This window comes from Protobothrops mucrosquamatus, unplaced genomic scaffold (genome assembly GCF_001527695.2).
Source record: "Protobothrops mucrosquamatus isolate PMUCROS unplaced genomic scaffold, P.Mucros_1.0 scaffold173, whole genome shotgun sequence".
Taxonomy (NCBI): Eukaryota; Metazoa; Chordata; class Lepidosauria; order Squamata; family Viperidae; genus Protobothrops; species Protobothrops mucrosquamatus.
Window position 1 is genome coordinate 31,649 of NW_015386533.1, and position 12,555 is coordinate 44,203.

The following is a 12,555-nucleotide window of genomic DNA, read 5'->3' on the forward strand; positions in this document are numbered from 1 at the left end:
TTATAGCAACGTTTTTCAAGAAACTTGTGTGACTGGGGAATTCTGGGAGTTGACGTTAAGACAGGTTAAAGTTGCTAATGTTGAGCAATACTGACTTAGCATAGTTTGCTTCGCCAAATTTTAAGTTTGTTCTTGGAACAAATACCTGCGCATCAGAGAGGAGAACAGCAGTAATGTGGCAGCCTTTACTGACTTGGCAGATTCGAGAACAAGTTACGTAGGTCGAATCCGCCTTCACCTTTCAAGGTATGGGGAGGCGGTTTACGAAAGCTCCTCCCGCCCGCCCTGCCCGGATCCAGGTACCGTTGGCAGCTGCAACTCGACAGTGAGTGAATCGCGCCGACGTGGAGCATGGCGGAGTCGCAGCTTCTTTGCCTGGAGGATACTCACGTGAACGAACGGGTCAGTGAACATAATCCGCGGTACTACTACAGCGAGGAGCAACGGCGGGCGCTGGAGGTCCTCGTGGCCGACGGGGAGAAAACGTATAAGTCGCAGCTGAAGAAAGAGCAGCTGCCCGACTTCCTTTCCAGCAGAGAGTTGGAGGTCTTGCGGGACGGCTGGCGTGCTTACGATGCCCACCTGGAGCATGGCAAAACGGTCACCGGACCTTCGGGAAAACCCCTGTCGCTCTCTTACTGGCCCGAACGCTCCGACACCGAGATCCCTCCGCTGGACATGGGGTGGACTCATAACTATTTCTACCGGGGAGCCACGCGTCTGGCTCTGTACACGCACCCGCGCAAGGAAGACAAGGCGCCTCACGTCAAGCAAGTAGTGCGGGAAACGATCCAGCAAGCGAAGAAGGTGGGTAGTTCGCCTTTGCGCCTTTCAGATCTCAAAGCAGCTCCCCAGCCAGCCAGCCAGCCAGCCAGGGCCAGCGAAGTCCTGACCTACCTCGACGTATGAGTTAACTTGCCCCATAATTCCTCCGTCTGAGCGAGGCATCTCTTCCTTTCCTTCACAGGCGCGGACGTTACCTCTCAAAAAGGTAGCGTTTGCACCTCGCCATGAATCGAAATCTTGTTTAATCGGTTTCAGCGTGTTGTGAAACCTGCCGCTGTAATGTATTCGGTAAATTTTATAGTAGCTGCATAAACTAATAGTGCACGCGGGTCTTGTGCAACAAGCATTGTGGGACATTATAGAAAGTTTTATTTAGACGGACAAAATCAGTTGAATGAATGTTGTTCCAGGCCCTAAACGTTTCATGTCCACTTTCCTTCTCTAATAAACCAGCACTTTATTTATTTTTTTCTGCTTAAAGCTAACATAAAGGTTCTGTTTATTTTAAAGAAAGGTTGCTTAATTTGCATCTGGAAGGAGCTTAAGGATATTGCTTATAATATCTTATGAAAAACCAACTCTACAGAACAAGCCTTGACATGTTATTTGAAGTAATGGTGTTTTGTAATTTTCAACAGCAAATTTTTCATTAGTCCATGCGAGTTTCTCAGTATCAATATACACTGATTCTAAATAAATTCTAAATTTATCTTTAAAAAGTCAGGTGAACTATTTTAATTATTACAAAGTACAACCATTTTCCTTATGCATTCAACCAAATTGAAATAAATGGTAATGACATTAGGAATTCATAGATTGTGTCAATATTTTTTTAATTATTAAACCACACTTTCATCCCTTTCTTATGAAAGCTCGGGTTTTATATATTGCCCATAACAATTTTACAAGATAGAAAAGATACCTTCCAAGAACATTTAAGTGGGGATTTATCCTACCAGGTGAGAGTATCTGGTTGATTTTGTCTGGGCTAAGGAAAGAGATGTCTTCTTTAAAAGGTATATGAAAACTTTAAGAATATTTTGCAGATTAATCCAGCCCTCGCAGCTTTTTTTGTAAATAACTTTCCTAGATCATTCATTCTTCAAAACTACCTAAAACAATATAATAAGTAGAACTGAAATCTCAACATGGATTTTTTTTAAAAAAATAATTCAGTTTTAATTCTCTTTCTACTTGGAAACCGCTTCTGGACTTTGTGCTTGAGGTGGAAAAAAATGAAACTTTGATTTTGGGTTTTACCAATTAGATAGCTAGTTTATAGAAATGGCTAGTTTATATTATTATGTAAAAGTAAAAAGTTGAAGTTTGATTCTATTGTCTTTCTCTACTGCGCCAAAGGGAGTCAAAGTCAACACATTTTCTTCCTTTTTTTTCTTTGCCCTACACTTTTCCCTTCCCTTCCTCCCTTATTTTCCTACTATTTTCTTTTGTATTTTAAATTATAAACTAATAAAGAAATAAAATATGCAAAAGGAATCTAAGAATTTAGTTTTAATTATGAATTCATTTTAAGTCAGTTGATTGGCATTAACACATTATAAGAGAGATTTGAAATACGTCTGAGATTAGTAATGATAATAAATGGCATTGGGGTTTGGGTCCTCTGGCTTTTAGACTGGAAGTTTTCCATCTTTGACTCTGAGGAGATTATGCTCCCTATTCAGAGCCAGTGTGCAATTTGTGAATTCACCTTTTCTGCTTGAAGAGCAGATGGCAGCGGTAGTCAGAAGGGCCTATGCACAGCTTCATCTTATGTACCAGTTGTGCCTGTCCCTGGATCAGAAGGCTCTGCTTGCTGTCACTTTTACTATCACTTTCCAATTGCATTACTGTAATGTACTTTACATGGGACAGAAGCCATAATTTCTCCAGAATGCATTGCCATAGGTAATTAGTTTCACACCCTGCTACAATAGCAACACTGTTTTGTGAGCTATTCTGGTTCCCAATAGATTCTCAGGTCAATTCAAAGTGGTGGTTAACATTTTCACAATCCACTCCTCCACTGATGGAAGCAGGATCTCCTGTACCTGATGGCATCTGCTTATCCCACATACTGTACTAGAAATGGGCGTGTTTCAGATCTTCCCCCTAAGGCAATGCCATGTGGCAGGACCCAGGAGGCATGCCCTTTTGTTGCTGTACCTGTCTTCTGGAATGATCACTCAATCACTCACTCACTGTCACACACACACACACACACACACACACACACAGAGCCTGATTTTGTTGGCCTTTCGAAAGGCCATTTTGAACCTGCTCTTTAAGCTCACATGCACACAACTGCTTTATTGTGCTCTCCCACCCCATAGCCAGGAGGGATTTAATTAATTCATTAATTAATGAATATATATACCGTAGCTGCCTGCCTCACTGAATGTAACTCTGGGAGGTATACAACTAATAGCTAAAACAATCTCACAACCATTAAAGCAAAAAAGAATAAAAGCAAGATTGCAGAAGAACATTATGCTGCCCCATATTTTGCTGTTCCCACAGTGCACTTTCACTGCACATCCAGAAAAGATCCATGCTGTAATTCTGTCTGGACAGCTTCAGTGTGCATCATTAAAAATGCTGTGATTGGTGATTTCCTCAACTAAAATCTCAGATTTGTCAACCATTCACTATATAAAAAGTCTCCTCCAATTACTATGCACAGTACTCTTACTTTATGCAGTAATTTTTCTTCTTTCCTATCATACCATTCACTGATCAATTTTTTTTAAAAATAGTCTCTGGAATTGTGGGTTGATGATTAAGTGTTCCTGTTAATCACCAGGTTGCATCAATGTTGTATGTGTTTTTTTACCTTTTGCTGGCATGTGGTAGTAAATTGGCTTTGTGCAGCCAATGTGCAACTGCTAAATAAGTGTTAATGAAGACCTAGAGTTGGAAAAACATGTCCAATTGCAAGTACTGATATGATCTGTAAACTTACTTTGAATAGTTTATGGTTTCATAGTTATAGGATTTCATTGTTGTGAAGTGCCCTGTAATGAAGGGTGAGAAATACTTTAGGAGACTTGGCAAAGAGCCATTGCTAAAGGAAATGTCCAATAAGAGACAGCATAGCCCACAGCTAGATAGTGGCCAGAAGAGACTCTCCCTAGTTTCTTGGGTGATAAAGGAGATGTGACAGGAGAATTGCACTTTCAGACTTGCAAGATTCTATCATTATAGCATTACACTAAATTAGAATTAGCTTATCTGGTTGCGATAAGATGATAGTTGCATGCCATTCAGGGCCATCCGATTCAGAACTAAAGATAAAAAGTTTCCATGCATTCAGGGGGGGGGGGGGGNGGGGGGGGGGGGGGGGGGGGGGGGCAAAATCCACAGCCACTTGGTAATGCCAGAATGGAGTTAAGCTTATTCTTCTCCATGTGTACCCTCACAGTTCCCAGACACTAGAAAAGAAATGTGGTGGCATCACTTTCCAATCTGGAACAGAGATGTATGGTTGGGTTTCATTAGCATGCTGATAGTACTTTACCATGTATCAATCATACCTAGAACTTTCATGTACATGTTAATAGGAAGCAGGAAGAGTGTTGAGCTTTGAAGAACCCCACAAAGCTGCCCTCTTGAATTTGATTTCCCCTCCCCCCCCAACATGATTGGGAACTGGTTCTGGAGAAGGAAGGAGATTCATTGCAACGCTGGGCCTTCCATTCTCAATCTCCTAAACTGGTCTAGTAGATTCCACGACTGATGGTTTTAAAAGCTAATGAGAGATCAAGGAGGACACTATTCCCATCTCAAGGCTGCCAAAATTCAAGACGCACAATCAATACTGTCTTCGTGGTACAATAAAATAAATTTAATAATAACAACATAATATCTGGAGACACAGAAGAGAAAGAACTATGCAAAATACAAATATTTACAAATAGAAGTAGAAAGACTATGCCAAAGAAAGCAAAAATAGTACCGATAATAATAGGTGCCTTGGGTGCAATCTCTAAGCATTTGGAGAACCACTTGAACACCATTGGCATTGACATAATTTGCCATCAGTCAAATTGCAAAAGGCAATTTGCAATATCATCATCATCATTGCCCAGTGAGGCAATACCTTGATGTGGTTGTGGGGCTTGTGTGCTCTGAGGAAGATGAGAGCTATGCCAGAGATTCAACCATACTGGACAGGTCTCATCAGAGGAGACAAAGTGTGTCTCTCCCATAAATAATATGGTGAGAGGTAAATTGCAGAAATCCATACTGGCTCAGTTGTTGTCCAGGTTAAGAAAGACCGTGCTAGAAGAGGATATTTGAAACAAATGCGTCAGTTCTGGAAAGAACATCATCCAGAATCAGAAATAACAGAACAGAAGCTAGTAAATCAATGTCAGTTTATAATATGAAATGAAGTATTCACAGAAGCAGAATTGGAAGAACTGCAAAGGTCTATCCAGGGCAGAGAAATCAAAGCCTTGCCAGAAGTAATTCAGACTGCAGAGACAAACCAAGGGGAGTTGGCAGTAGAGGAATTCAGCAGACATATAGAACTGTTTTCATTTGGAAACCAGGCAGCCTCTCCTCTGCCTCAGAAACAACAAAGCCCTCTGACTAAAGAAATGCAAGAATTGAAAAAAAATTAGCTGAACATATTAAACAGCACAAAAGTATCAGAATAAGGTGGCCTGTGTTGAAGCTTGTTCCAGAGAAATAGCTAGCACAAGCATTAAAAGATTCCAAAACTGCAATATCAAATATAAGGGCAGCTCACTGCAAGAAACAAACCAATTAATGTACAGTACAGCTGCAGTTATAACTGAATACCTGGGGTGCAAAATCAACAAAGAAGAAAAAAAGCCAGACAATGCACCACCAAAATGGAAAATAGGATCGACAGATGCAAACAAGCTGAGATCACATGCAAACAAGCTAGAGCGGATCAAAGAAAAGAAGCTGAAGAACAAGAAGACCAAAGAATACTTAATGAAGAAATATCATATAGAAACAAGGAAGATCAAGAAACCACTGGAAATAATAAGCAGCAAACAACAGCTGTAGCCAAGAAGATCAGCAGATATGAAGCTTATATTGCAAAGTATAGGCAGAGAAACTGCAGTGAATCAGTCAGTACCTGACAAGGAAGAAACAGTAGAGTTCTGGGCACAGATATGGGATAACCCAAAATACAACAAGGATGCAACTTGGTTAAAAGAGGTGGATAAGAATAAAAAAGGCAGCTATGCTTCAACATGCATATTAATTTCTGGATGAAAAAAGTAGGAAAATGCTTATCACATCTGTGAATGATACAAAATTAGATGTATTGCTTTAGAAGAAAGAAAGAAAAATTAAACCAATTTTGATAGATTAATAGGCTGAAAATAACAATAGATAGCAAACTATATGAGGAGCAGTATGGCATAGCTCCTAAAATAGCAGATACAAATTTAAGCAGCTTTAATAGAATCATAATTACTAAATCATAGTGTAGCGGGGACTGCCTGAGAGTGCTTGCAGGAGCTTGACTGGGAAGGAAAAGATTGGGACAGCTGCAGTTGGCTTTGGGTGTGGCTGGCGTGAGTGGAAGGAGGAAGGATAGAAAAGGAAAGGAAAGGAGAAGGCCGGGGGGTTTGGAGTTGAGAAGAGAAGGTCTGGAAGCTTATTTTATTTTTCTATCAAGGGTATTTTAAATAGAGGCTAGGTAGAGTGAAGTTTTATTGCTTCCTCCGTGGGAGGATATCTGAAACGGAGGCAAGCGAGAGTGTGGAGAAAGGGAGCTGGCTGGGGTTTCTAGCCTCGGTTTTTAATAATAAAGAGTAAAGGGAGGGGNCTCTGAACGATTGCTCAGGGGCTTGTTACTCCTGCTGCTAAAGCAGCCCTGAGCTGTTATATACATCTTCGGGGCATCAACCATTGTGACCGGTTAAGTTCGTGCCTGAAAGTCCTGCTTCAACAAGAAGAGCCTGCCACCCATCAATGCTGCATGAGTTCCGGTTGTAAGACATCTCACCGATCTCCAAAGAACATTAGCGCAAGGCTGGACAAGGGGGGTTGTGGCTGGGAGGGCCTGGGCATTGGCGGCCTCTAAAGAGGTAGCGCTACAATAGGAAATGATAATTTTGCAATATTCCACATTGGTCAAACCCTAAATCAGGTCTTTTCAACCAGTGGTACACATACCACCTGTGGTACTTCAGCACATGGCAGGTGGTATGCGACCGTCCTAGAGAAGTGTAGCAGGGGAGGAGAATGAGCTGAAGCAACCCAAGCCTGAGGGAGAGGCAACTGCAGCTGCAGGACTGTCAGGGCTGGGCAGAAGCCCCAGGAGCCGGCAGGGCTCCAGCTGAGTGGCTCCAGCTGATTGGCGCTTCCAGAAGCAGCAGGGAGCTGGAGATGAACTGAAGAAAAGGGGAGGAGAGGAGAGGCTATAAAAGGAGGTGGTTTTGGCAGGAAAGGGGGAAAAAAGATAACGGAAAGAGAAGGGGATGGAGAAGAAGCTGTGGAAGGAGCGCTCAGCAGGCAGGGAGGAAACAGGGACAGGGAAGAAGCAGCAGCTGTTGCTAGAAGAAAAGCTCCCCTGGTTCGTTTCTCCAGCCAGGAGAATGCAATCAGCGCTGATGAAATGAAAAGCCAGGAGATGAGCATGTCGGAAAGGAGGTGGGTTTATTTAGTTCTGGATCAGCTGGGAGCTTGATTGGGTTATCATAAGGATTTTTGTACAGATTTTACAGCATTTTGTAATTCAGAGACTCCTTTGTGTGCTTTGATTATTGAAATATTCTAGTCCAGGGCTTTTCAACCTTTTCACCCATTGTACCACTTTTAGGATATGGCAACATCTGAGTACCACCAGTCGCCTAGCAAGGTGTCAAAAACTTGATGACCAAAAAAAAACAAACTGATAAAAGTACAGGTAGTCCTCGACTTACAACAGTTCGCTTAGTGACTGTTCGAAGTTACAATGGCACTGAAAAAAGTGCCTCCCAAGGCACAGCCAAGCAAGACACTTGCCTGCGGCGCTCTTCCTCCTTTCCGAAGTTTTCATTGTTGTGAGCATTTCTGTTGAGGATTGGCAACGGGGGTGGGGTGGGGGGTGTTTGGTTTTTATTCCCCCTCCCCCATCTGCTGGGTGGTTGCAGCAGGTTTTGGTCACTTCACATGACCATCATAAATATGAATCAGTTGCCAAGCATCTGAATGTAAATCACAAGACCCTGGAGAGGCTGCAACATTCCAGCTGATCAGCGCTTCTTCTGGGCTCAGCGGAAGCGCCAGGATCAGCGCTGAGCTCCAGCTGGAGCCTGGCGCTGATCCTGGTGCTTCCACTGAGCCCTGACAGTCCCAAAGAAGCGCCGATCAGCTGGAAAGCGGCACTGATCCTGGCACCTCTGCTGAGCCCTGACAGCCCCAAAAAAGCGCTGATCCTGGTGCTTCCGCTGAGCCGTGACAGCCCTGCAGCTCCAACCATCTCTTGCTCAGGCTTGTGCGGTGCTGCCACCGGTTCAGCTCATTCCCCTCCTCTGCTACCACTTTTCTGGGATGGTTGCGTACCACTTGCCAGGTGCCAATGTACCACAGATGGTACCCGTACCACTGGTTGAAAAGCCCTGTTCTAGTCTGTTTCAAAAAGGCTAGCAATGAGTCCGAAGTGTTGACTTCCGTAGGTTTAATCCCTTTAAACAAATGTAATTAGTTTTACCCCCTTATCTTGAGTCTGTCTATGGCTTTTAGAAAGTTTTCTTTGAAGGTAAACGGTTAATTTAAGGCTAAATCTTTTCGCAATTGCCAGAGCCTTTCAATCTCAGGTTGCAACATTGTGACACGTGACATGCCTGAGGCAGCTTAAAGAGAAAAAAAAACCCTGGAGTTTATGTGTTTCTTTATTCTGGGAGGCTTTTGTGAGCCTTTCTTGCTTTGCACTTGATTCCTGTGTCTTTAAGGGTACAGAGAAGGGGTTGGGGGTGCAAAAGCAACACACTTCTTTTCCATTTAACCAGACTGAGCCACAGCAACGCGTGGCCGGGTACAGCTAGTAATAAATAAAATCTTATCCTACGCCAAAATGGACAGGTTAACTCTAGAGATTAAAAATAAAACTGAAATGGAGTATTATGAAATTTGGAAAAATTTGTACGATTGGTTAGAGATAAGGAGGATCGCTGAGATGATTATCGATTGATTAGTTAATATCGTAAGGACTTCTTATTAACACCTATATTAGGACACAACTGAAAGATATGTAAATACAACGTTGACGACTGAAAGATGGTTTACCAAAAAATTTACAGATGTTATATGTACAGTTTGTTATACTCTGTCCTGTTATAGAATGTATTTTAAGTTTCTGTTTTTCTTTCTGTAACATAAGGTAATACTAATAGCAGTGTTGTAGCCAGGGAAGTTGAATCATGTCCACTTCTGTTTTTAAATGTACATTTAATAAAATTTGAATTTGAATTTTAAAAAAAAAACAGAGGTTTTTTTTGTGAGCCTTTCTTGCTTTGCACTTGATTCCTGTGTCTTTAAGGGTACAGGGAAGGGATTGGGGGGTGCATTCTTACTACACTGTGGAAAGAGCTCAGAAGGGAGAGAGGAAGAAGGGCCGACCAGCTAGCTCAGGGCTCTTCAAATTTAGCAACCTGTGGACTTCAACTCTCAGAATTCCTCAACTAGCCATGATGGCTGAGGAATTCTGGGAGTTGAAGTCCACAAGTCTTAAAAGTGCCAAGTTTGAAGAGCCCTGAGCTAGCTGGTAGTGGTGCATATTAATAAACATGGATAAATTCATCATTCATTTATCAATGCAAAGGGAATGTAATTCAGCAAAGGAACAGTCACCGAAGAAATTAAAACTGGTACTTTTTTTACTTTTTTTCTACAGTTTGTAATATTTTATTAATTATAGAATAAAATACAAAAGCAAATAGTAGGACACAGTGGGGAGGAAAAAGGGGAGAAAAGTGAAGGGGAGAAGGGAAAAAGAACAGACTTGCTCTGTTGCAGTAGAAGAAAGCATTAACATTGAACCTCAACTTTTTACTTTTCCATAATATTATAAATTACCCATTTCTATAACAACAAATGAATCTAATCAGTAAAACCCAAAATTCCTCCTTCCTTTTTTTTAGTCATCAAGTTTTTGACACCTTGCTAAGCACTGGTGGTACTCAAATATTACCATGTCCTAAAAGTGGTACAATCTGTGAAAAGGTTGAAAAGCCCTGTCCTAAATGAATCAGAAAGATTGAGAAGCTGGAACTTGGGTAATTGGAAACAAAGCTTAAGGATATTAAGCCTTGAGAAAAGACTAACGAAAAATATCTACCGGTACATCTAAAAGGGCCTGTTTCACAGGGGGTGGGAAACCAATATTGTAATGTGTTAATCAATATCCAACTAGGTGGGATAATATGTGTATATGTGTGGGGTTTTTTCTATCTTTTTAATGTATTTTTTTCAATGTCATGTTAGGTTTTTTTTTTAATTTATTACAGTTTTGTAGTTTTAACCTTTTTTTAAAAAAAGAAAAAGAGCAAAAAAAATGATGAGCCAGACAAATAACCATTCTAATAACATTCAAAGTAGTATTTTATGAAAAACTAGCTGTACCCAGCCACGCGTTGCTGTGGCTCAGTCTGGTAAAAGCGTGGGTTGCTTTTACGTCCAACAGATGGTGCTGTTTTTCAAAAAAAGCATGTTTTTACCTGTCACAGGTGTGACATCTATATAATATAGGTATATAAAAACACGCGCGTATTCGAATGCAACGTTGTGTGAAAATTTCAAAGCAATCGGTGAAGAACTTTCGGAGATTTAAGATTTTGAACAAACGAACATTTACATTTTTATTTATATAGATGAGTAAAACTAAGATGGTATATTACTTCTTAAGTTTATAAATATATTTACTTTAAAAACTTTTTAAAAAAAACTTAAATCCAGTTTAGTGTAGTGGTTAAGGCATCAAGCTAGAAACTGGGAGACTGAATTCTAATCCTGCCTTATGCATGCAGCCAGCTGGGTGACCTTGGGCCAGTCACTCTCTCTCAGCTCTAGGAATCAGACAATGGCAAATCACTTCCAAAAAGTTGTCAAGAGAACTGCAGGGCCAGTTCAGCCACTCAGTAGCAATCAGGATTGACCCAAAAGGCACCACATACAAAAAAAAACCAACAAATTGATAAGGGGGGGGGATAGATATTTGAAGTTTATTTCATATATTTGAATGTATATTTCACTGCAAAATAGCATCATCCATATTTCATTTTGAATCTGCCTTACTTCTGTTTAGATTATTTGTACTATCAGTCCCAGTATAGGTCATTCTGATTGATAGTTGTTCTAAGGCCAAAGATCTTTTGCATTATTTGCTACTGATTAATTGTGATACTAGACCAGTGCTGGGGGCAAGATCTGGGAGTTGAAGGCCAACATCTTATAATTGCTAAAATTGAGAAACACGGTACTAAAGCTTGAACCTGGCATCTTCAGCACGCAAAACATATGTTCTACTATTATAACTAACCTGTACTGTTTTATCTGAGACTAAATGAGCCAAAATGATTATTTTTAAATATATGAAGTATATTTTAAAAAAATATAATCATTGTTATATGAATAAGTACTGTACCCTGATGATATATTAGTGAATGGAAAAAAGGATCTTCCAAAATGTAATTTAAATTATTCTAAGGAATGGAATGAGGAAGGGTTGGTGTGCACTGTATTGCAAAGAGATTGAAACATATTATTTTGGTGTTGATCAGATGTTATTTAACACAGAATAATCCATGCAAGCCCCAGGTTGACGCTTAACAAAAATAAACTGGTTTCTACAGGCAGGAAGACTTATGCTATGAAGTAATGGGTTTTTGAATAAGTTAAAGCATTTGTTTCTCATAGCACGGAGTGTGGGTATATATGATATGATATGCCTAGATCAGTACCTTTTTCAACATTACTTTTTAAAGTAAATGTGTGTTCTCTTCTTGTGCATGTTCAGATAATTGCAGTAGTCATGGATCAGTTCACTGACAGGGACATCTTCCGAGATATAGTAGATGCAGCATACAAGCGCCAGATTCCAGTTTATATGATCTTAGATGAAGAGGGCTCCATACTCTTCCTGGAGATGTGCAAATGCATGGACCTAAATGATTTCCATATTAGGGTAAGTGTATAATTACTGTGGAATAATTAATATAATCCATACCTGATTAATACTGCAGCATATTGTTCATGTTTATCTGGGACAGATTAAAAAACCATTGCCTTAACAGAGGGTTTGAATCTTCCATAATATTTTATAGATGCTGTGATTACCAAATATGATAGTTTAATACAGATAAATACAACAGTCTACAACTTTTTTAAAATCACAATTCAACCAAATCTATTGTGTAGTATCTTTTTTTTAAAAAAAATTCTCACATTGACTTTCAGATTTCCTCCTTTTGCCGTCTCTATTTTCCCTTCATTTTTTTCTCTCATCCTTTTCCTTTACTAAAAGAAAAGGAAAATTGTGATAGCGACAGTGATGTGATCTAAAATATTTCAGAGTGTAATTTATTTATAGGCCAATCACAAGGTCTTTTGGACCTCTCAGCGGCTTTTGATACCGTGGACCACGGTATCATGCTGCGACGTTTGGGTGAGTTAGGAGTGGGAGGCACTGTTATGCGGTGGTTCTCCTCCTTCCTCACCGACCGTACGCAGTCTGTATTGGCAGGGGGACAGAGGTCGACCCCAAGGCCCCTAACTTGTGGGGTCCCACAAGGGTCGGTCCTC

General features: G+C 40.6%; 1 protein-coding gene across 1 annotated transcript in view; it reads left to right on the plus strand.

Moving 5' to 3' along the window:
* Positions 1 to 323: 323 nt before the first annotated feature.
* Positions 324 to 12,555, plus strand: part of FAM83F (family with sequence similarity 83 member F) — a 31,539-nt gene continuing 19,307 nt past the window's right edge. The window contains exons 1-2 of the mRNA XM_015813585.1: positions 324 to 807; positions 11,771 to 11,938. Coding sequence (XP_015669071.1) covers positions 352 to 807; positions 11,771 to 11,938 — 624 coding nt within the window. The 5' untranslated portion in view covers positions 324 to 351. The remainder of the gene's footprint in view (positions 808 to 11,770; positions 11,939 to 12,555) is intronic.